The 24782-nt window shown below is 62.1% G+C and overlaps 1 protein-coding gene across 1 annotated transcript in view; it reads right to left on the minus strand.

Annotated features, from left to right (window-relative positions):
* Positions 1–3387: 3387 nt before the first annotated feature.
* JADE3 (jade family PHD finger 3) overlaps positions 3388–24782 on the minus strand; it is a 34160-nt gene continuing 12765 nt past the window's right edge. Inside the window, exons 3-11 of the mRNA XM_003431415.5 lie at positions 23544–23626; positions 21292–21449; positions 18782–18972; positions 16733–16944; positions 13776–13943; positions 10448–10564; positions 9510–9983; positions 8399–8516; positions 3388–4157 (exon numbers count right to left, since the gene is read on the minus strand). Of these exons, the coding sequence (XP_003431463.3) occupies positions 3388–4157; positions 8399–8516; positions 9510–9983; positions 10448–10564; positions 13776–13943; positions 16733–16944; positions 18782–18972; positions 21292–21449; positions 23544–23626 (2291 nt within the window). The remainder of the gene's footprint in view (positions 4158–8398; positions 8517–9509; positions 9984–10447; positions 10565–13775; positions 13944–16732; positions 16945–18781; positions 18973–21291; positions 21450–23543; positions 23627–24782) is intronic.

Raw genomic sequence — 24782 nt, forward strand, 5'->3', positions numbered from 1 at the left:
CGCGGCCGGGGGCGTGACCCGGCCTGCTCACGTGTCCCGCGGGTGGGGGGGTGGGGGGGGGTCCCAGGCCTCTCGGCCCCGAGCTGTCAATCGACGGCTGCCCGCCCGCCGGCACGAAGATCGCCCGGAGCCCGGGAGCCTCGGGTCCCGGGTTCCAATCCCCGCCCCGTCGCCCGCCTGTCGCGGGACCTCGGGCGGGTCCCTTCCCCTCTCTGGGCCTCGGTTTCCCCGGCCGGAAAAGGGGGACGGAGACCGGGAGCCCGTCTGCCCGTACCCCACCCCGGCACGTGGCGGGCGCCCGAGGGGTGAAGCCTCCGTCCGGCATCCCCGTCTCCGTCCGGTCCCTTCCCGCAGCGACGACGGTAACGGCGGCGTCCGCTCGGCGCCGACTCGGTGCCGGGCGCCGCCGCCGCCGATGGTGTCCGTCGGGCGCCCGCCGTGCGCCGAAGCGCCGGGCCGGAGACGAGGCCGTCGGGTCGCCCCGCGGGCCCGGGGTGGATGCGGGCGGATCGGGCCGGTGACGGCGACGACGGCGCCCGCCGGACGCCGTTCCGCGGGCCGGGTCGCCGCGGTCCCCGTCCCCGTTCTCCGGATGAGGCCGCCGAGGCCCGGAGACCCGCCGGTCCCGTGCGGGGGGACGTGCCGGGGATCGGCCGCGGCCTCCTCGGCGGGGCCGAGGCGACTCCATCTTTGTCTCCGACGTCCGACCGGCCCCCCGGGGGGTGGAGGGGATCAAGGTCCGGGGGCCCCGGGGCCGCCGGGCCCGGGAGATGAGTTGCTGACTGGGCCCCGGAGCCGCCTCCCGGCCCCTGACCTCGGGGGAAGAAGGCCAATAAATCTCCAGTCCCGTCCCCCCTCGCCGGCCCGGGGCCGGGCGCACGAGACCGGCTCGCGGCCCCTCCGGGTCCAAGGTCCCCCGCCTCGCTCGGCGAGCGGCGGGGCCGGGCTGAGAACCCACCGGCCCCGGCCCCTCCGCCGGGCTCTCGCTCCCATCCTGGTGACTGCCGTCGTTATTAAAGGTCGGCGGTCCGGCTCGTAAAAACGTTACCGCGCGCGTGACCGCCGCGTGGGACCCGTTCCTGGCAATAATTAGTCCGCCGGCGGAGGTCAGGGGACTCTCTTATCGCTCGTCTCTTTCTCCCTCGGGCCCCCGCCCACCGCCGCCCGGACAAAACCCACCCCGACCACGATTCCGCGGAGATGTTGAGAGGGAAAGACAAAGCTCCGTGCGTGGCGATGCGTCTCTTCTCCCCCCCCCGGCCGGACGAATGACCGTCGATAACCAGGAACCGATCCGTCGGCGGGACCGGCCCAACGTTCACCGTGCGCTGAGCCTTCGGGAGGGCAGATCCGATCCCCGCCCTTTGGGCCTTTACAGTGGAGAGGCAGCGTCTGCTCCGAATAAACCACGGTGGACGAAATGCGTTAGCGGTTTCATAATTTAATGAAAAAGTACTCGTAAAAAGGAGACGTTTGAAAAAGACCAATTTCTTCCTGGAAAATTGAATATATATATATATATATATATTTATATATAAAACAAAACGCCAAACCGAGAAAAAAAAAAATCGAACCAATAAGATTAAGAGGTGATACTTCGAACGACAATTAACCACCAACACATACGGTAAAAATTAGCGACTACGTTCGGGGACGACGCCTGCGAGCTACGTAACTAAAGGCTCCTTCATTTACCTAGCAAAATCCTGTAAAAAATATCAAAACGATCGACTGGAGACACCCGGGCCAACCCCCCGCCCCCGCCGCGAAACCGGGAAAGGGCCGGGGGGCTCGTCGGGGGTCCCGGCCTCCCTTCCCTGAGGGGGAGGCTGACAGAGGCCCCCCCGGCCTCCTCCTCCGCCTCTCCCGGCACTGTTCTCTGGGACTCGTCCGTCCCATCCGGGTCATCCCCCCGCGCGCCGAGGAGGAGGAGGCGGCGTCGAGAAGCAGCCCGCGGAGCTGGTGGAGAAGGGGGAAATGGCATGATTTGGGAATACAAAGCATCTTTCTTTAAAGTAAAATATATGAAACCCAGGCCCCCCCCCCCCCAGCCCCCCCCAGCCCCCTGCTCCCACTAGGGTATATTTACATCCAAAAGAAGCCCCGGGAAAAAGAGGGAGAGCCACGAGGACGGAGAGGGCCGGCCGAACCGGAACAGCCGGGCCCGGGGCAGGTGGCCGCAGCCGCGCCGGCCCCACGCCCCCACGGGGAAGGACTCCGCGGCGGCCGCTGCGCTTTCCCGGGGTCGGGGGGGGGGGGGGTGGGAGGGAGGGGGCGACCGGGTCCTCCGTTAAGGCGAGGGACCTCTCCGGTGGGCGACCTCCTCCCTCCTCCGGACCCGACGCCCTTCCCGTCCGCCCCGAGGTCGGCGACGCCGTTCCCCGCTCCTTCCACCCGACGGGGCGGAGGGCGTCCCCGATCCGGGGGGCCAGGGGAGCGTCGGCCTCGAGACCGGCTCGGCGACGAAAACGCGCTGGGAGAGCCGAGGGGAACCGTCGGGCCCGGGGCGAGTTGGGAAGATATCGACCGGCCGCCCTCCCCCTCCCGACTCTCCCCACGGGGGGGTCTCCGGGATGAATCCACGATCGCCTCGACGTTGGGGCGTCGAGGCGTCCCCCTTCCTCGTCGCCCGTCCGACGTGCGCCAACGCGATCGGCGGGGCGGGGGGCTCCGGGATCACCTCCGGCGGGGTCCGTCCGTCCGTCCCCCGGGCGGGTCGGCGTACGGGCAGCGGAGCGGGAGGGCCCGGGGCCGGGCTGGGTACCCAGCGGCGTCCGGAGGGGCGGGAGAGCCAGACCCCGGGCTGCGCCGTCAGGCTGCCGGGAGCCTTAACGCCCGCCGGCCCCGCCCCGAACCCGGCCCCCCGTCCTCCTCCCGGGGCCGAGACCCGGGGCGGTCGGTAGCCTCCCCCGACGGCGGCCTGGTGGGTCAGAGCCCGGGCCCGGGAGTCGGAAGGTCGCGGGTCCTGATCCTCGTCGTCCGGGCGAGAGCCGGGGGGCGCGGGGGGAGGCGGCGAGACGCCTCACCTCTCTGGGCCTCAGCTCCCCCCCTCCGCGAAAGGGGGATGGAGACGGGGCATCCCGGGTCAGAGAGGGACCGTGACCTCCCCGCTCCGCACGCATCCGCCCCGCCGTCGGCGCTCGACAGATACCGCGGTGATCGTCCTTCCTCTGGTCGGGCGGGCCCCCCTCCCTCGTCTCCTCCCCGCCCGCCCCGGGCCCTCCGGCATCCCGCGGGCCGGGGGGGGGGAAGGGGGGGGGGGCCTTTCCCGAACGAGAGGCGGAATCACCCCCCGCCGGCATCCCGGAGGGACGGGGCGGAGGGTCTCGATCGGCACGTCGACGCCGGGGCCGGGCGACGGTCGGGCGGTCCGGGGCGCCGTCCCCGTCACCTCTGCACGGCCCCGGGGGGCACCGCCCGCGCCTGGCCCCCGCGGCCCCCCTCCCTCCCCGGCTCCCTGGGGGGGCCGCCCCTCCTGAGCCGCCCGCACCCCCCGTCCCGCTCGCCCTCGGCCTCGGAGTCGCTCAGCTCCGAGTCGGGGCAGTAGCCGTCGTTCTCGCGGTCCGGGCCCCCCCGGCCGCTCGGGTCCGGGGAGTCCCGGCTCCACGGCCGCTCCCTGGAGCTCAGCCTCCTGGGGGGCTTCTCGCAGGCCCGCAGATCCTCGGCGCTCCTCGCCAGGCTGTTGGACGCCTCCTTGAAGGAGCGGCCGAAGGGGTCCAGGGCCGACCGGCGGAAGGCGGGCGGGCCGGCGGGCCGGCGGGCCGGGCCGGGGGGCTCGGCCTCGTGGCCCGTCTGGCCGGCGTCGTCCCTCCGGCCGCCGGGCGCCGTCAGCCCGTTGGGCCGGGGGGGCCGGGGGCTCGGGGGCAGCTTGCCGTTGCGGACCGCCGTCTGGCCCGCCAGCCCGTTGAGCCGGCCGTCGGGGACGGGCCGGGGCCAGGACGCCGCCCGGCCCTCGGGGGGCTCTTTGGACGGCGGGGGCGTCCCCCGCCTGCCGGGAACGGGGCCGGCCCCGTGGTCCGGAGGGGGCAGGCCGTTGCCGGGCCTGGCGGCGTTCGTCCGGCTCTCCCCCGGGCCCGGTCTGGGCATCTTGAGCTTCAGAGTGATCCTGGGAGGAGGGTAGAACAGACTGCTCTCCGGGCCGCTGGGCAGAGAGTGTCCTGTAGAATCGGCGGCCGAAGGAGAAAGGGGAGAGACAGAGACCAAGAGAGATGAGACAGAGGGACCGCCGCCCCTCCCTGCCCCCCGACAAGCGGTCGGTCCGCCGGCCGTATTTCTCGAGCGCTTCCCGCGCGTCGGGCGCCCGGGGGGGGGGACGAGACGACAACGGACGGACACGTTCCCCGCCCACAACGCGCGTGGCCTAGTGGGAGAGAGGCCGGGCCCGGTCCGCTCCGATCCCGGCTCCGCCGAGCGGCTGCCGGGTGCCCCCCGTCGGGTCACTTCCCTTCCCCGGGCCTCGGCGGCCCCGTGTGGAAAACGGGGTGTCCGACGCTCCCCTCCTGCTCCGACCCGGCCCGCGCGCTCCGGCCTCCTCGCCGGGCCTCCGTCTCGTCCCCGACCCCGCGTCCCGCCTCCGGCCCGCCCTTCCTCCTCGAATCCCGGCGAGTCTCCCCGCCTTGGAGGCCTTATCGAAGGCCCGTCTCCTCCGAGAGGCCTTCCCCGACTACGCCCTCCTCTCCCCGGCTCCCGCTCCCTTCCGCGACGCCCTGAACTCGCTCCCTCTCCTCACCGCCCCCCTCTCCGCCCCGTTTACGTCCCTTTCCCTCATTTTTTTATTTCTATTCACGTCTGTCTCCCCCCGGGACTGTCAGCTCGCCGTGGGCAGGGGATGCGTCTCTCTGTCACTCTATCGTCCTCCCCCGAGCGCTCAGGACCGCGCTCTGCACACAGAAAGCGCTCAATAAACACGACCCCGCGAAGGAACGAATGAAAGAGCTTGGATTTACTCCCGGGCTTGGTAAGGGGCCTGGCCCAGAGGAAGACCTTAACCAAATACTATAAAACAACTAAAAATCTGATTATCCTATCTACCCCGACACCCGGTCCAGATGCCTGGCGCTTAACAAATACCATAAAAAAAAAAAAGTGATAATCTCGAGTATACCCCAGCACTTCACAGGTGTCTGGCACAGACTAGGTGTTGAACAAATACCATTAAAAAAAACCACCAAAAAATCTGATTATCTGGTATCTCCCTCCTTGCTTAGTAGGGTGCCTAGCATAAAGTGTGCGCTTAACAAATACCGTGGAAAGAAAAAAATCTTTTTTCTCGTACCTCCCACATTACTTAGCATGGCACCTGACACATTGTAAGTGCTTTACAAATACCCTAAGGAAAAACTGACAATCTTGTGTCTACCCCGGTGCTTAGCACGGGGCCTTAAATACCATAAGAAAAATGGATTTTCTTGTACCTACCCTGGCACTCAGTACAGCGCCTGCCACACAGTGAGCGCCTAACAAATACCATAAAAAAAAAAAGATAATCTTTTCCATACCCCAGCTCTTCATAAGAGTCTAGCTTAGAGTGAGTGCTTAAATTCCAGTAAAAAAAACAACTGATTAGCTTGTATCTACCCCAGGGCTTAGCACAGCACCGGACACATAAAAAGCGCTTAACAAATACCATGCCTTGGGCAAGTCACTTAACTTCTCTGTGCCTCAGTGACCTCATCTGTCAAATGGGGATTAAAACTGGGAGCCCCACGTGGGACGACTGATCGCCTTGTATCCCCCGGCGCTTGGAACAGTGCTTTGCACATAGTAAGGGCTTAACGAATACCACAATTTATTTATTTTATTTATTCGTTAAAAAAAAAGATACTCTCGTATCTACCCCAGCTCTTCGATAAGTGTCTGGCACAGAGTGAGTACTTAGCAAATACCATAAAAAAAACCAGATGATCTTGTACCTATCCCAGCACCGGACCCAGAGTAAGCGCTTAACAAATACCATAAAAAAAACCTGATTATCTATCATGCACCCCAGGGCTTAGTTCAGCACCGGACGCAGAGTCATCGCTTAACAAACACCATTCAAAAAAAAGATAATCCCGTATCTATCCCAGCTCTTCGGAAGTGTCTGGCACAGAGCGGGTACGTAGCAAATACCAGAAGAAAACGAATTATCTAGTATCTACCACAGGGCTTAGTACAGCACCGGACCCATAATAAGCGCTTAACAAATACCATTTAAAAAAATGATTATCTAGTATCTAGCCCAGGGCTTAGTACAGCACCTGACGCATAGTAAGCGCTTAACGAATCTCTGTGCCTCGGTTACCTCATCTGGCAAACGGGGAGTAAAAAAAACTGTGAGCCCCACGTGGGACAACCTGATCACCTTGTATCCCCCGGCGCTTAGAACAGTGCTTTGCACACAGTAAGCGCTTAACAAATACCACAATTATTAAATACCATTAAAACAAAGATTATGTAGTATCTACCCCGGGTCTTAGTACAGCACCAGACACATAGTAAAACGCTTAACAAATACCATTAAAAAAAAGGATAATCTTGTATATACCCCGGCTCTTCACAGGCGTCTGGCACAGAGTGAGTGCTCAACAAATACCATAAAAAAACACCTGATGATCTTGTATCTACCCCAGGGCTTCGCACAGCACCGGACACATAGTAAGCTCCTGACGAATACCATTAAAAAAACTGATTAGTGTCTACCCGCGGTCTCCATACAGCAGCGGACACATAGTAAGCGCTGAACAAATACCACAAAAAGAAAAACTAAGGACGCGAACGGCCCACGGCAGAGCAGTTGAGCGTTCCGGCTGCCCGCCTTTCCGCGACGGGGTCGGAGACCCCCCTCAGAGAGGCAGGACCCGAGGCAGGCATTCATTCACTCGATAGTATTTATTGAGCGCTTACTACGTGCAGAGTTTAATGGAGCGGCACACAGCCCGGCTCTGCATTTCTGCCCGCCCCGCGGAGCCGGCTCGGCCTTCCCTTAACCCCGAGGTTAATCCCCAGACGACGGTTCGGCGAGACCTCCGGACGCGAACCCAGGTGGGCCGTAAGAGAGGCCGGAGTCCGGGCGCCAGAGGGTCGCGGGTTCCAATCCCGCCTCGGCCACCGGTCCGCCGTGTGGCCCCGGGCAACTCGCTTTGTTTCTCTGGGCCTCGGTTCCCTCGACCGCAAAATGGGGACTGAGCCCGCGAGCCCCACGGGGGACGGGGACCGGGCCCGACCCCGTTTGCTCGAATCCCCCCCGGCGCTGAGTACAGTGTGGGGCGTACAGTGAGCGCCTATGAGAGACCACGGTCGTCATTATCAGGAGTAAGAACAGAAGCCGTAATGCTCGGCAGAGAAGCAGCGTGGCTCGGTGGGAAGAGCCCGGGCCGGGGAGTCCGAGGTCGTGGGTTCGAATCCCGGCCCCGCCGCCTGTCGGCGGCGTGACTCCGCGTGGGTCACTTCACTTCTCTGTGCCTCAGTTCCCTCATCTGGAATACGGGGATGAAGACCGTGAGCCCCACGGGGGACAACCTGATGACCTTGCATCTCCCCCCAGTGCTTAGAACAGCGCTTGGCACACAGTAAATGCTTAACAAATACCGACCTCGTTACCGTTAACAAATGCCATCATCATCATTATTATTCTTGTCATTAAACAGGGGTAGTAATAGTGGACAAATTAGCAATAAAAGTAGCCATATTAGTAATAACAGTAGAAATAGACTTAATAATAGTGATAGTAGAAATAGTAATGACAGTACTCGTAGTAATAATCACAATGATAGTAATAACGGCATTTGTTAAGCGCCTACTATGTACCAAGCACTGGGGACGATACAAGGTGATCAGGTTGTCCCCCGTGGGGGCTACCGGCCTTCATCCCCATTTTACAGAGGAGGAAACCGAGGCCCAGAGAAGTGAAGCGGTGGGAACGGCGGTCGTAGAAAGGGTCGGGATAATAGGGGCGGTCACTGTACATTCCAAACGCTCAGTACAGTGCTCTGCACATAGTAAGCGCTCAATAAATACTATTGAATGAATGAAGGAAGGAATAACAGTCGGGATAATAGCAGTAGGAATAGTTAGCGAGCGTCCCCTGGGGCCAGTCCTCTGTGCTAAGCTTGTGCGGGAAGTCCAAAACGGGCAGGTGCCGTTCCCGGCCCCCGGACGGCTGACGTTTCCATTGATTTTTTGAAAATACGATTTCTATTCCGACGGGGAAGACGGACAGGAAGAGGCTCCCGCCCGCCGAGGCGTCGGAACAGAGAGCCGAGCTCGCGCCCGGAGAAACGAGCCGAGGCCGAGCCCGGGGACGGAGGGACGGAGGGAGGGAGGCCGGGGCCTCCCCGTCCCGAGAGGGAAGGCTCCGGAGGCGCCGTTCCGTCGGCGCCCCGGAACCTCCGCCCGCGACCCGGCGCCCGTCGGTTACCTGCTTCCATTTCCTGATTGATGAGCTGGACTTGCAGGTTGAAGATCTGTTCGTGGACTTTACTGTGCGACAGCTTCAGCTTCTCTCTCCTGCTCACCATGTAGCAGAGGTTTCTGACCTACAAGAAGACCCCCGCCCCCGGGAAACAAAAGATTTCCATCACGTCGAGGGGGGCGGACCATCGGCGGACGCCGGGGGGGGATGAGGAACGCGGGCCAAGACCGGGCTCCTTCCCCGCCGGGGCCCGGAGAACCGCTTTCTCAAACTTCCCCAGCCCTTCCTCGCCTCCCCGATATTTCACTTCCCCGCGGACGACGGGAACCGAGCCCACCCGCCGATCGGAAGAGGCAGGCGACGATCGGCCCGGCCCTCGTCCCCCACGTTAGGGGACGCCGGGTGGAGACCGGAGGCCGCGTGCAGGGCGCCGAGCGCAAGGGAGAGTTCGGTGCGACGGGGTCGGCGGACGGGTTCCCTGCCCGCGGGGGGCTGACGATAATAACGATAATAACGATAATGTGGATGGTATCTGTCGGACGCTCGCTGTGTGCCAAGCCGGGGCTGCTCCGACCTCCTCGTTCTTCCGTTTTACACGGGAAGAAAGAGTAGCGGCCGGGGAAGCTACGGGGGGGTGGGGGTCGGGGGGCGAGGGAGTCGCGGCCAACCGCTAAGGGATCTCTCGCTCTGGAGATGCGATACGGCCTAGCGGACGGGGCCCGGGCCTGGGTTCTAATCCAGGCTCCTCCACCCGGCCGCCCGGTGACCCCGGACGGGCCGCCTGCCTTCCCCGCCCCTCGGTTCCCTCGTCCGCCAGAGGAGGGACATTAAGGCCGCGTGGGACCGGGACGGGGGGGGGGAACGTGTCCGTTTCTCGGTTCTCCCGCCCTCTCCCAAGCGGTCGGGACCGCGGCCGGCGCACGGTCGAGGCGCCGGAACGGATCCCATCCGCGTCCGGGACCCGGGAGATCCAAGGGGGAAGGGCGGAGCCGAAGACTAACGCCCCTCACGGGACCCGGCGCCGCGCCGCGCACCGCGCCGGGGCCGGACGGAGGAGCGGGAGGGCCGCCGGACCGATGACGACTCGGGCCCTCTCCCCGCCGGGATCCGTCCTTACCCTCTCCAGGTCCTGCCTGAGGTGCATGAACATCCTGAGCCGGATATGCGTGCTGTCTTCTTTCGGCTGGACGAAGCCGTTCTCCTCCTCCTCCTTGGGAGGGAAGAGCGGCTTGTTGGAGTTGCTCTTCCGCTTGAGCTTCCAGTAGTTGTAGATGAAGTCCACGGCCAGCTTGGGGAGCCGGAGCTCGGCGGCCGCGTGCTCCACCTTGACCAGCGAGTAGAATTCCTCCTCCAGCTCCCTGAGCTTCTGGGTCCTGAGGCTGGTCTTCTTGCTCTCCGCCTGTTTCGGGTCGGGGGCGTTCCTGGGGGTCTCCGCGGCCTCGTCCGGCCCGCCCGGCTTGCTCTTGCTGTGCTTCAGGCAGTAGGACTTGAATTTCACCTCGTCGCCCTCGTCCAGGATGGTCTTCATCTCGAGGCTGTGCTCGAAGGCGCACGTCACGTGGAAGGCCGTGATGCAGCTCTTCACGGAGCACTGCGGGGAGAAGGGGACGGCGGTGGGCCGGGGCGGGAGGGCCCCGCCCGGGGTCTCCCCGAGAGGCGGCCGCCGCGAGCCGCCAAAATCGTCCGTCCGGGGCGCCCGACCGCGGGCGGGTCGCTTCCCTCCCCCGTGCCTCGGTTTCCTCACCCGCGGAAGGGCGCCTCGATGCCCGCCCCGCCTCCCGCTCGGGACCGTTCCCGACCCGGCCGACCCGGGACAGCGACGAGGACGGCCTTTTGTTTCTCTGGCGCCCCGGGTTGGACCCGGGCCCCGCCCCGCCCGGGGCTCCCGGTCCTCGTCCCCGTTTTCCGGACGGGGGAGCCGAGGCACGGAGAAGCGGAGTGACTTGCCCGGGGTCGCCCCGCGGGGGCGCGGCGGAGCCGGGATTAGAACCCGGGACCTTCGGGCTCCCGGGCCGCGCCTCGCGAATACCAGGAGAGTAAAATAAAATGAAATACCTGAATGCAAGCACCGGTCTTCAGCTTGCACAGACTGCAGACCAACGCCCAGCGGCTTGGCGGGATGTGAGAGATTTTGGTGATGGGCTCCATCCTTTCCGGGCACGCGATGCTCACCTAGGGGCAGAGAGCCTCGTTCGTTCATTCGGTCGTATTTACTGAGCGCCCACGGGCGCCCGGCGCCGTACCGGGCGCTCGGGGTTGCCAGTCACCCCGCCGTCCGAGAGGAACGGGCGCGTCTCTAAGAGAGACCGTCGTCGTGAAACGCCACGATTCCCGCCGCCGTTCCTACGAACCGTACCCGCGGGATCTGTTGGGCGCTCACTACGTGCCGGGCACTGGGCTAGGCGCCGGGGTGGGTACACCGGTCCCTGTCCCAAGTGGGGCTCGCCGTCTTCACCCCCATTTTCCGGAGGAGGTCACCGAGGCCCAGAGAGGTGAACTGACATGACCGAGGTCATCCGGCAGGGCGGGATTAGAACCCAGGTCCTCCTGACTCCCGAGCCCGGGCTTTAGCCGCTAGGACGCGTTGCTTCCTTACTGAGCACTTCCTGGGTGCGGAACACTGTACTAAGCGCTTGGGAGAGCCCAAACCGAGTTGGCAGATACGTCCCCCGCCCGCCGTGAGCTGTCGTTCAGAGGGGCAGACGGTCGGTCGGTGAGTCGACGACATCCGCCGAGCGCTCACCGTGCGCAGAGCACCGGACCGAGCGCTTCGGCAGACGACACGGTCCCCGCCCACGACGGGGCGGGGGACGTTGACAGAAAGGAATCAGGGTCCCCGAGAGCTGTGGGGAGCCTCCACCCCGGCGGCGGCCCGAGGGGCGACGCGCAGAGGACGGGAGGCCTTCCGGGAGGGGGAGAGTGGAGGGGGCCGACGCGCACCGCCCGGGGGCGGCACGCGGAGGAGGGGGAGAATGGAAGGAAGCGACGCTCAACGGCAGGGGGCGACACTGGGGGGGGGGTGGCCTTCCGTGAAGGGAGAATGGAAGGAAATGACGCTCACCAGCAGGGGGCGACACTGGGGGGGGGCTTCCGTGAAGGGAGAATGGAACGAAATGACGCTCACCACCAGGGGGCGACCCTGAAGGGGGGGGAGAGGCTTTCCGTGAGGGGAGAATGGAAGGAAACGACGCTCGCCAGCAGGGGGCGACGCTGGGGTGGGGGAGGCCTTCTGTTGAGGGGAGAATGGAAGGGGCCAACATTCACCACCAGAGGGCGACACTGGGGGAGGGGGAGGCCCTCTGTAAGGGGAGAATGGAAGGAAAAGACACCACCGGGGGCGACACACAGAAGAGGGGAGGCCTTCGGTGAGGGGAGAATGGAAGGAAACGACACTCGCCACGGGGGGGGGGGGGCGACACTGGTGGGGAGGCTTTAAGTGAGGGGAGAATGGAAGGAAACGACATTCACCACCTGGGGGCGACAGTGGGTGGGGGGGAGGCTTTAAGTGATGGGAGAATGGAAGGAAAGGTCACTCACCACCGGGGGGTGACAGTGGGTGGGGGGAAAGGCCTTCTGTGAGGGGAGAATGGAAGGAAAGGACACTCACCACCGGGGGGCGACAGTGGGTGGGGGGAAAGGCCTTCTGTGAGGGGAGAATGGAAGGAAAGGACACTCACCACCGGGGGGCGACAGTGGGTGGGGGGAAAGGCCTTCTGTGAGGGGAGAATGGAAGGAAACAGCACTCACCACCAGGGGGCAACACTGGGGGGGGGAGAGGCCTACCGTGAGGGGAGAACGGAAAGAAACGACACCACCAGGGGGGTGACACTGGTGGGGGGGGAGAGGCCTATCGTGAGGGGAGAACAGAAGGAAACGACACTTACCACCAGGGGGTGACACTAGTGGGGGGGGGGGAGGCCCTATGTGAGGGGAGAACTGAAGGAAGCGACGCTCACCACCAGGGGGCGACACTGAGGGGTGGTGGGGAGGCCTTCTGTGAAGGGAGAATGGAAGGAAACGACGCTCACCACTAGGGGGCGACGCTGAAGGGGGGGCGGGAGAGGCCTTCCGCGAGGGGAGAATGGAAGGAAATGACGCTCACCAGCAGGGGGCGACACTATGGTGGGGAGGAAGGCCTGCCGTGAGGGGCGAATGGAAGGAGACGACGCGCACCACCAGGGGGCGACACACAGAGGAGGGGAGGCCTTCGGTGAGGGGAGAATGGAAGGAGATGACACTCACCACGAGGGGGCGACACTGCGGGGGGGGAGAGGCCTACGTGAGGGGTGAATGGAAGGAGACGACGCTCAACACAAGGGGGCAACACACGGAGGAGGGGAGGCCTTCCGTGAGGGGAGAATGGAAGAAAACAACGCTCACCTCTAGGGGGCGACACTGCGGGGGGGGGGGCGGGGGAGAGGCCCACCGTGAGGGGAGAATGGAAGGAAACGACGCTCACCACTAGGGGGCGACACTGTGGGGGGGGAGAGGCCTACCGCGAGGGGAGAATGGAAGGAGACGACGCTCACCACCAGGGGGGCGACGCTATGGAGGGGAGGGAGGCCTACCGTGAGGGGCGATTGGAAGGACACGACGCTCACCACCAGGGGGCGACACAAGGAGGGGGGGAGGCCTTCCGTGAGGGAAGAATGGAAGGAGACGACGCTCACCTCTAGGGGGCGACGCTGAAGGGGGGAGAGGCCTACCGTGAGGGGAGAATGGAACGAAACGACGCTCACCACCAGGGGGCGACGCTGGGGGGGAGGGGGAGAGGCCTTCCGCGAGGGGAGAATGGAAGGAGACGACGCTCACCACCAGGGGGCGACACTTTGGGGGAAGGGAGGCCTACCGTGAGGGGCGAATGGAGGGAGACGACGCGCACCACCGGGGGGGCGACACGCAGAGGAGGGGAGGCCTTCGGCGAGGGGAGAATGGAAGGGGACGGCGCTCACCACCGGGGGGCGACACTGGGGGGGGGGGCTTCCGTGAGGGGAGAATGGAAGGAGACGACGCTCACCACCGGGGGGGGGGGGCGACACGGAGGGGCGGCGGCCTTCGGTGAGGGGAGACTGGAAGGGGCCGCCACTCACTCATTCCCTCATTCGATCGTATTTCCCGAGCGCCTACTGCGTGCAGAGCACTGTGCTAAGCGCTCGGGAGCACAACCGGGCACCGGAGAGAGACAACCCCTACCCAACAAGGGGCTCACAGTCCACGAGGGGGTTGGGAGGAGACGGACCCCGAAAGAGGACAAGCAGACGGCCACGCGGGGGGGCGACTGGGAGAGGAGGGGAGGCCTCCCGTGAGGGGAGGATGGAAGGAGGCGGCACTCGGGTGGAGTCGGGGCGGGGAAAGGCCTTCCGGAAGGCGCCAGAACGCTCACCTCGGGGATCCAGAGGGCGCAGCTGACGTGCGCCCACTTGGTGCCCGTCCTGGTGGCCTTCATGGCCCCGCCCCTCTTCGGGCACAGGAGACACTGAGGATGAACGCCCAGGACGCAGGTGCGACACAGCCAGCTGCCTTCGGGGACCTTGAGGATGCCGTAACACGCCTCGGAACAGAATCGATTCATCGGGTCACTGCGTCGGTCCGGCGCCTCCTACCTCGCCGGGCTTTTTTACGGTCCCCGCTAAAGGCTGGCTAGGTGCCGGGCACCGCGCTAGGCGCCGGGGTAGACGCCGGCCAGTCGGGTGGGATCGAGGCCCCGTCCCACATGGGGCTCGCGGTCTTCACCTCCATTTTAACCGAAGTCAGAATAATAATAAAATGACGACAGTGGCGCCCGTTAAGCGCTCACTATGCGCCGGGGAGGACACGGAGTGATCGGGTTGTCCCACGTGGGGCTCCCGGTCTTAGCGCCCATTTTACAGACGAGGAAACCGAGGCACGGAGGAGTTGGGTGACTCGCCCGGAGGCACACAGCTGACAAGCGGCGGAGCCTCGTGGTTCCCGTCAGGCGCCTCTTACGGGCCGGACACCGTACCGAGCGCTCAGGTAAATACAAGGCGGTAAACAGTAACGATCGCGGTGACGGTGTCTGTTAGGCGCTCACTACGTGCCGAGCACCGTTCCGATCAGGCCGGCCACGGTCCGCGTCTTCCACACGGTGCTCATCCGCACTTTACGGATGAGGGAACTGAGGCCCGGAGGAGCGCAGCGACTCGCCCGAGGTCACGCAATCGGGCAGTCGGTCGATCGTATTTAGGGAGCGCTCACTGGGCGCGGAGCACTGTACTGAACGCTCGGGAGAGGAAAACAGAACAATGTCCCGGACATCTTCCCTGCCCACAACAAGCCGACGGTCTAGAGGGGGAGAGAGACAAGTGACGGAGCCGGAATCCGAACCCAGGTCCTTCTGCCTCCCAGGCCCGGGCTCTACTCGCTAGGCGACGCCGCTTCTTACCCGGTCTCACCTGCTGCGTGACCCCGGGCAGGTCATTTCACTTCTCCGGCCCTCAGGCACCTCATCGATGCAACGGGAACAAGACTGCAGGGCCCCGATGGGGGACAGGGACCGGGTCCAACCTGATTCGTTCGTTCGGTGGGATTTATCGAGCGCTTACCGTGCGCAGAGCGCTTGGGAGCGGACAGCACGACTATACCGGCCCACGGTTAATTCACAGTCTTGGCGGGGAGGGGAGTATTCGCCCGATCTGTCCCATCGCTTAGTACGGTCCCTGACTCGTCGTAAGCGCTTAACAAACACCACGATCGCGATTCTTATTTTTATTATCGGGGAACACTTCGAGGCAGGCGCAACAAATAACCCCGCCAGACTCTCTCGTATCCATCCCAGCGCTCGGTACAGTGCCTGGCGCGTTGAAAGCGCCTGACGGATACCCCAGTTATGATTGTTTTTTATTATTATTGGAGCACATCCGGGCAGACGCGACAAATAACCTCACCGGGCCGTTGGATCGCCTACAAGGAAGGTCTTTAGCGTGGCCCCGGGGGTGCCGATGAAGCTGCGTAGCTCGGCCGTGCCCGACCTGCTTTCCTTGTATCTGCTCCACCGCTCGGCACAGTGCCTGGCACGTGGTCGGCGCTTAACGAATCCCGCAGTTATTATTACCGAAGGAGGAAATTTTACTCTAAAAATGCTGAAAAAGAGAGCGCTCGCTCAAAAAAATCGATAACCTCGTTCACCCGCCGGGGGGCGCTCTACCCTAAAGCTGAAACCGCATTCATTCGCTCAGTCCTATTTATTGAGCGCCTGCTGTGTGCGGAGCACTGTACTGAGTGCTTCCTGAACTCGTACTAGACGCAGCTAGCCCTTGCTCTGCGTCCTGATAATTTTTTTTTTTCTGAACGGTGCTTGTTAAGCGCTTACTGTGTGCCGGGGACTGTACTGAGTGCTGGGGGAGACACAGGCTGCTTCAAACGGTGCTCGGCCCACGGTGGGCGCTTAATAGATACGACCGAAAAAGAAAAATGCGCAGTCCCTGTCCCGCCCGGGGGTCGCGGTCTTCCTCCCCGTCCTCCAGATGAGGGAACCGAGGCCCGGAGAGGCCGAGGTGACTCACCCGAGGTCACACGGCAGACAAGCGGCGGAGCCGGGATTAGAACCCGGGTCCCTTGGCTCCCGGGCCCGGGGTCTTTCCGCTAGGCTTCCCCAGCTAAAGGATCCAGGCTTCGGAGGGAAATCGCGTTCGGTCAACAGCGTCCGAGCGTGAACAGAAATGACGGGTGGGTAAACGAGAAGCTGACAGACGGGGATCGATTCCGGTGGACGTTCGCTAACTGAGAAGCGGCTCGGTCCGGCGGGAAGGGCCCGGGCTGGGGAGTCGGAGGTCGCGGGTTCGAATCCCCCCTCCGTCGCTTATCAGTCGTGTGACTCGGGCCTGGTCACTTAACCTCCCTGAGCCTCCGTTAACTCACCCGTAGAATGGGGATGAAGACCGTGAGCCCCGACGTGGGACAACCTGATGACCCGGTATCAACCCTAGCGGTCGGAACGGTGCTTGGCACATAGTGAGCGCCTAACAAATGTCCTTATTATTATTAGGGAGGAGGAAGATTTCAGCAGGTTTTGGAACGCCGGCCCGGGGCAAAGCACTGGGCGAAACCAACTTGGGAAAACACTGATTTATTTTAGGGAAGCAGCAGGGCGTAGGGGGGAGAGCCCGGGCCTGGAAGCCGGAGGGTCCCGGGTTCTAATCCCAGCTCCGCCTCTCGTCTGCCGGGCGACCTCGGGCGGGTCGCTTCACCTCCCCGGGCCTCAGTCCCCTCGTCCTTAAAACGGGGTGCAAGACCGTGAGCCCCAGGCGGGCCGGGGACGGCGTCCGTCCCGGCGCCCGGGCCCGTGAATCCCGCCGGGCGCGGGGGTCTCGGTCGGCTCACCTGGTGGACGCAGATGTTACACTTGTCGCAGAACACCATGTCGTTGCCGTCCTCGCTGTCGGGAGAGCGGCAGACGTCGCAGATGACGTCCTCGTCGTACTCTATGCCCAGCCCTTCTTCCGTCTCGATGGCGTGGTTCGTGTTCTCGTGGCACTGCCGCTCCAGCACTTCCACCGTCTTCTCCATGGCGTTCTCGTCCACCGGCCCGCATCCTGGACGGAGAGACGGGGAGGGAGACCTCTCTAGGGCGGACCGACTTCCTCCGGGCGCCGGACCGAACGCTTGGGACGTAGAGTCCGGCGACGGAGAGGGACAATCCCTGCCCACGCCGGGCCCACAGTCTAGAAGGACGGCAAAACGGGTGAACTAACATCGGGAGCGTCGATATAAATGAACAGAATGAGGGAGACACGTAAACGTCGCGACGAGTCAACAGCCGGGAACAGAAATAAACAGGATGACAGGAACGTGCACGGAGACGCCACCGCCGTGGGGCGGGGGGAACTTGGGAAAAGGGGGGCTGGGTCTGGGAGGGCCTCCCGGAGGAGGTGAGCCCTCAGTAGGGCTTGGAAGAAGGGGGGAAGTGGGATGAGGGGACCCAGCCCTCCGTCTGCCCTCCCAAGACGGCACGTGGAGAGTTTCCGGCCCTCTACCGGTCTCGGCTTCGGGAGGGAGGGTACGGGGCTCTGCGCACGGCCGGCGCTCAATAAATAGGACCGAAAGGATGCGGAGGAGTCGGGATGAGACTTAACCTCGCACCCGAGGCTCGAGGAACCGCGCGGCCTAGCGGGGAGAGCCCGGGCGGCGGAGGACCCGCGTTCCGATCCCCGCTCCGCCGCTCGGCTGCTGGGCGACCTCGGGAGGGTCGCTTCACTCCTCGGGGCCTCCGTTCCCTCCTGGGCAAAACGGGGATTCAAAACCCGCTCTCCCGCCTACCTGGGCCACCGGCCCCCCGGGGGACCCGATTTGCTCGGATCCACCCCGGTGCTCGGTACAGTGCTCGGCACGGAGCAGACGCTTAACGAAAACCAGTCCGTCGGGCGTCGTTATCGAGAGCCTTCAGTGTGCAGAGGACTGTACTAAGCGTTTGGGAGAGGTCGCTATACCAATATAACGAACGGTTATTAATCGTTTTTATCATTACTAACCTTATACCATCCTGGTGCTTAGTGGACCGTCTGACACACAGTAAGCGCTTAAGAAACCCCACATTTTGATTGGTTGGTATTTGTATTTGTTAAGCGCTTACTCTGTGCAGAGCACTGTTCTAAGCGCTGGGGTAGACACGGGGGAATCAGGTCGTCCCACGTGGGGCTCCCAGTCTTAATCCCCATTTTACAGATGAGGTCACTGAGGCCCAGAGAAGTGAAGTGACTCGCCCACAGTCACACAGCTGACAAGTGGCAGAGCCGGGATTCGAACCCCCGACCCCCCCGACTCCAAAACCCGTGCACTTTCCACTGAGCCACCCTGCTCAACTGTCATTAGTATCATTAACCCGATTATCCTGCATCCACTTGGGCGCTTAGTACGGCTCTTGACACAACTGCGAGCCCGTTGTTGGGTAGGGATCGTCTCCACCCGTTGCCGATTTGTCCTTCCCAAGCGCTCGGCACAGTGCCCTGCACACAGTAAGCGCTCCATAAATACGACTGACTGAACGCCGAAAGCGCTTAGCCGATTCCACAACTATTATCGTTATTATCTACCCCAGAGCTAAGAACGGCGCCCGGCACATAGTATTAATAGGACGATGATGAAGAAATGTCATTTCCCCCTTTCCTTCCCCGCCGTGCCCGTCTCCCTCGCCAATACTCCTACCCCTCGTAACGACCGTGGCGACGACTGCGCGCTCACTACGCGCCGGGCGCCCCGCCGAGCGCCGGGGCGGACGCGAGGCGGGAGGGGAGGGTCGGAGGAATCGGTAAGCGGCCGAGATGGCGGGGTCTCCCTCGCCGACGGCGAAGCCCGTCCCCTCGCCCGGCGGCTGGGCTTCCCGGCCCGGTGCCCCGCGCACGGCGGGCGGTCGACCGACCCGCCCGTACCCACCCATCTCGCCGAGTTCCTCGTTGAGCTCCTGGAGCCAGAAGATGTCCATGTCGTCGAGGTCGTAGCGGCAGACGGACTTGGCCAGTTCCAGGATGTTGATGTAGCCGGGCTCCGTGGGCTCCTGGCTGGAGCAGTGAATGTACTTCCGGGGGCGAATGTACAGTACTTCCTTCACCTTTTCGGCTACCACCCTAAAGACCGTCGACAGACAGCAGCGGTGAGACTTAGAGGAGGCCGGGCGGGTGTCGACGCGGGGGGGACCCGGGGCAGGACACCATACTAAGCGCCCGGGGGGAGGGGCAGCGAGGCGGAGCGGCCCGGAGCCCGGGCGTCGGAAGGCCCGGGGGGGGGGGGGTCTATTCCGCTCGTCCGCCGGGTGACCCGGGGAGAGTCACCGCGCTTCTCGGTGAGCGCTCGATAAACGCAATCGAACGACCTCCTCTGGGCCTCGGTTCCCTCATCTGGGAAACCGAGACCGGCGGCCCCCACGGGGACCGCCTCCGACCCGTTTTGCCCGGATCCGACGCGCCGTGTTTCCCAAAGCGCTGCACGGTCGCGGAGCGCGAGGAAGAAAACGGGAAAAAAAAAAATCCTCTCTCGGGCAACGCTAGGTTAGAGACTCATAAATCCCAAGTGGTGCCCTTATTATAAGAAACATCTCTCGAAATGAAACTTCCGAACCTTCAGCCCTCTGGCTGAAGAGCAACTTGGACATTGATGAAAAATCGCCTCCCGCGGCAGAGCCGAACCACCTCTCTTCCTCTCCCCCGTCCTCCGAGGCCGAAACCTTGCGGGGAGAACCGCGTCAGAAACCTCATTTTCTGAGCTCTGCTCCCCGGCCGTTCCGGCCACGGTCTTTCGGGATCCTCCGCTCTCCTGCCTCACCCGCCTTTTGTCTTCCCGAATGGGAGAAGATGGGGGGGGAGAAGGCTTCGGTTCCTATAGAAACCCAGCTCGGCCCCGACTCGGCCCTTTCGAAAAGCCGCGAGCGCGGGAGCCGACGGGGAGGTCGTCGATTCAAAAGCCTTTAGTTTCCTTGGAAAATAACGGAGCCGCTATTTTCCGGGAGAGCCGAGAGGGCTCGACGGTCCCCTTGCTTGATTTACGGAAAGAAAAACAACGTCCCTTAATGCGGTTTGGGAGGCCCGGAGGTTCGGAGCAGACCGGGGGAGCCTTTTTTTTAAGAAGCGATTAGCTGTGCTCGGGGACAAGGAATTCTTTTTTCGGTCTTCTCTGGGAGTGTGCATCGGGGATGGGAACCGGTGGTGGAAAAGAAATCAAGCTAAGACCGGATCAGAGAAGGAGCGTGGCTCGGTGACAGGAGCCCGGGCTTGGGCGTCGGAGGTCGTGGGTTCTAATCCCGTCTCCGCGCTGATCGGCTGTGGGATTTTGGGCGAGTCGCTTCACTTCTCTGGGCCTCAGTGACCTCATCTGGAAAATGGGGATGAAGTCTGTGAGCCCCAGGTGGGACGACCCGGTTACCTCGTATCCCCCCCCCAGTGTTTAGAACGGTGCTTGGCACAGAGTAAGTGCTTAACAAAGACCATTATTATTATTATTATTATTATTATTAATAATGTCCTGTTGGAGCCTAAGTGAGCCTAATTGGAAAAGTCCAGAATTTAACAACTTGTTATTAGGCATTTTGTAACGCTTTTTACTTTTAAGACCTAAAACAGCTTTGAAACAGAGCACGTTTTCGGAAAACACGATTTGGGGCTCTCGGGCAAGAAGCTCAACTCTCTGTTTTGTTTTACGGGCTTTTTTAAAAAATGGTATCTGTTAATCATTCGTTCATTCAATCGTACTGATTGAGCGCCGACTGCGCGCACAGCACTGTACTAAGCCCTCGGGAGAGTCCGACGGAGCTGTAAAGAGGCCCGTTCCCTGCCCACAGAGAGCTTACTATGTGCCAGGCACTGTCCTGAGCGCCACGGTCGACAGGGGATCGTCGGGACCGACGCGGTCCGTGTCCCACATGGGGCTCACAGTCTTCACCCCCATTTTACAGGGGAGGAAACCGAGGCCCGGAGAAGCGAAGTGATTCGCCCAAGGTCGCACGCGGAGCTAAGATCGGAACCCGGGTCTTACTGACTCCCAGGCCTTTAATGAGTACACTCCGTGCAGAGCACTGTACTAAGCGTTCGGGAGAGGATAACAGAACAATAAATAGGCACATTCCCTGTGAAATACGTTGGGCATATGTGGTTGACAGAGAGAACGCGTGGACGGCATTTATTATTATTATTATTACTACGACTAGTAATAATAATGACAACTATGATATTCGTTGAGCGCGAACTATGTGCCAGGCACTGCTCTAAGCGCCGGGATAATCGTCGGACTGGACCCAGCCCGACCCCCGCGGGACTGAAAGTCTTCACCCCCATATCACAGACGGGGCAACCGGGGGCAAAGAGAAGTGAAGTGACTCGGCCAGGGTCACCCGACAGGCAAGCGGCGGAGCCGGGATGGGAGGCATCGGTCGAGGGGGCGGCGCGTGTAAATACCTGAGAGAAGGCTGCGGGATGGAGGCTGGGCAGGAAGGAACCTGAACTCCCTTTTCCCATTCTTCCTTCCAGGTATCCGCAAAGAGGTAATATTCCTCGGGATTGACGTGGTGCGAGTCGGGCAGCTTCATGGCGCTGATGAGATCCTTCCGGAACACCTGGGGTGAGCACACCGAGGCACGGAGGAGTCATCGGCATCATAATAACGCTAACTCTGGCACCCGCTAAGCGCCTCCGAGGCCGTACTGAGCGCCGGGGACGGGGGAGACAAACCGAGGGGGTCGGACACGGTCCCCGTCCCGTGTGGGGCTACGGGTCTCCGGCCCCATTTGACAGATGAGGGGACTGAGGCCCGGAGAAGCGACTTGCCCGAGGCCACACGGCGGACAGGCGGAGGAGCCGGGATTAGAAACCGGGACCCTCTGCCTCCCGGTCCCCGGTTCCGGCCGCTGCTCCGTGGCCCAGACGGCAGTTACGTGAGGTCTATCTGACGGGGTTTTCCCATTTTCTCCTCCCACGTCGTCCGGCTTGGGACGCGGGTTCTAATCCCGGCTCCGCCACGGGCCCGCTGCGTGAGCTCGGCCAGGTCGCCCGGCTTCTCTGGGCCTCAGTTCCCTCATCTGGAAAACGGGGCTGAAGACTGGGACAGGGACCGCTTCCGTCCCGGTTAGCCTCTCTCCACCCCGGAGTCCGGAACGGTGCTTGACGCAGAGTAAGCGCTTATCCGAAACCGTCGTCATCCGTCATCCGTTAGCCGCAGGGCTGCGGACTGAAACCGGGTGACCAGATGATCGAAGAGGCGAAGAGATCCACACCTTCCTGTGGTGCGGCGCTAAGCGCTGGGGCGGGGGCCGATCTCGGGGGCAGAACAGGAATCGAATCCCCATTTCCTGGCTGAGGAAACTGAGGCCCGGAGAGGTGAGGGGACCGGCCCGAAGTCACCCGGCAGGCAAGTGGCCGACCCGGGATGAGAACCCGGTTCCTCCCGACGCTCGGGCCCGGGCTCTTTTCACTAGGTCGCGCCGCTTTTGTTCGTTTAACTCCGAGGCAGCCCGGGTTTCTTGTCACTGCTCTCCCGGGGCGCTCTCGTTTTGAGTCAGCGCTCGCAGACTTTCTCCGAAGAAGGTATCCGACCGTTACGGGAGGCGGAAAAGTCGTTCGGGAGGCCCCGGGACCCCGGCTGGAGCGCTCGACGGGAAAAGCCGCCGGGGGACGTCAAGCGCACCTCCGGGAGAAATCCAGTTTCGATCCGAGAGGGTTTCCCGGCCTGACCCGGACCGTTCAAACCTCCCCCGTCGCAAGTAGGATTTCGCCTTCTACCCACCTCCGGGGCGAGCGGCGGGGCCGAGGGGAAAGAGCACGGGCCCGGGAGGCGGGGGACCCCGGGTTCTAATCCCACCTCTGCCAACTGCTTGCGGGGTGACCTTGGGCAAGTCATTAAACTTCCCCTTTTTTTAATCTTCTTTTTCTGATGGCTTATTCAGCCCTTACTCCGTGTCAGGCACCGTACTGAGCGCCGGGGGCGATCCGAGCCAACGGAAACGGTCGCGTCCCCCTCGGGGCTCACATTCTTAAATCCCCATTTTTCAGATGAGGGAACCGAGGCTCAGAGGAGAAACAAAATGATGGTGCCTGTTAGGCGCTTACTAGGTGACTGTATATGCATTTGACATATAATAAAATTACATTCTTATGATACGAAAGGGTTTATGATATGATGAGAGGATATGATCTATCTGTAATTCATTTATGTGTATTAATGCCCGTCTGCCCCTCTAGAATGTAAGCTCGTTGCGGGCAGGGAAGGTATCTGTTTATTGTTGTATTGGACTCGCCCAAGCGCCTAGAACAGTGCTCTGCACGCAGCAAGGGCTCAATGAATACGACAATGACGAATTTGATAAATGATATACATATTCACGGTATTTGTCAAACGCTTACTACGTGCCAGGCACTGTTCTAAGCGCCGGGGTAGATACAAGCTAACGGGGTAGGACGCGATCCGTGTCCCCGGCCCACACGGGGCTCTCCGTCTTCATCTCCATTTGACAGAAGAGGAAACTGAGGCCCAGGGCAGTGAGGTGCCTCGCCCCAGGTCGGCCAGCAGGCAGCAGAGCCGGGATTAGAACCCAGGTCCTTCTGAGTCCAGGCCGGGCGGAACACCGGAGAGCGCCATAGGAGTCAGTCGCAAACGAGCTTTGGGCCGCTGAGAAAGACCCGCTGGAGAATCCAGCGTGAAGAAACCATCTCACCTCGGCGGGTTTCTTCGGTTCGCTGCCTGCCGTTTTGGACTTGCTCCTGTATTTCAAGCAGGAGGAAAAAGAAGTAGAAGGACCTGAGGAAAAACAAAAAGACAAATTATCACAAGCGGCACTTACGACCCATTTTTCCCAAAACGCTGTCACACCTGCAAGAACGCCGAACGATCTCAAAGCCCCCGGGAGAAGGATTAAACCTCACCGAAAAGAAGAATAATAACGATGACGGTATTTAGGGAGCGCTTACTATGTGCCGGGCACTGTACCGAGCGCTGGGGTGGACGCGGTCCACGTCCCACGTGGGGCTCACCGTCTCCATCCCCGGTTTCCGGATGGGGTCGCTGAGGCCCGAAGTTAAGCGGCTCGCCCGAGGTCACGCGGCAGACAAGTGGCCGGGCCGGGATTAGAACCCGCGACCTCCCGACTCCCGGGCTCGATCCGCTAAGCCATGCTGCTACAAGAAGACTGTCAGCGCTCAGTATAGCTCCTGGCACAAATTAAGCGCTTAACGAGTATCACCAAATTACAAGATCCTCACAACAGAGGAGAACGGAATTAGCCAAAGACCTGCTGGCAAGAGCCCGGGCTTGGGGGGGGGTCAGAGGACGTGGGTTCTAATCCTGACTCCGCCATCTGTCTGCCGCGTGACCTTGGGCGAGCCGCTTAACTTCTCTGGGCCTCAATTCCCTCATCTGTCAGTGGGGATTAAGACCGCGAGCCCCGCGTGGGACAACCCGCTTAACCGGCATCTTAGCCCAGGGCTCGGGAGAGTGCTCGGCACATAGTAGGCGCTTAACGTCATTATTATTATTACCTACTGGATTACTGAGCCCGAAAGGGAAGTCACGCTTTGGGCTTTCCTCCTCCGCACGTGACCAACTGGCTCCAGGAGCAGAGGGGCCGAGGGAGGCGATGAGAAGGGAGAACCGAACGCCCGGCGGTTTCCCGACGGGTAAAATTCTGCTTCCTGGCTCTTTTAATCCGAAAATACGTCACGTGGAAGCTGGTGGAGCATTTTAAAGCCTCGGCGTTTACAGTACTGGCCGCCGAATCCCTCCAAGAGACCGAGATGGCCGAAGGGCCCTTCTGATCCTGAAGAGAAATCCTGCCTATCCAGAGGGAACTTCTCTGGGCCCTACAGACTCGGCGACTAACCCGGAACTGAAACGTTGAGGCCCATTCTAAAAAGGAACAGAACCAAAAAAACTTCTCTTTGATTTTAGCAGGTTCTGG

The sequence above is a fragment of the Ornithorhynchus anatinus genome, chromosome 15 (genome assembly GCF_004115215.2).
Source record: "Ornithorhynchus anatinus isolate Pmale09 chromosome 15, mOrnAna1.pri.v4, whole genome shotgun sequence".
Taxonomy (NCBI): domain Eukaryota; kingdom Metazoa; phylum Chordata; class Mammalia; order Monotremata; family Ornithorhynchidae; genus Ornithorhynchus; species Ornithorhynchus anatinus.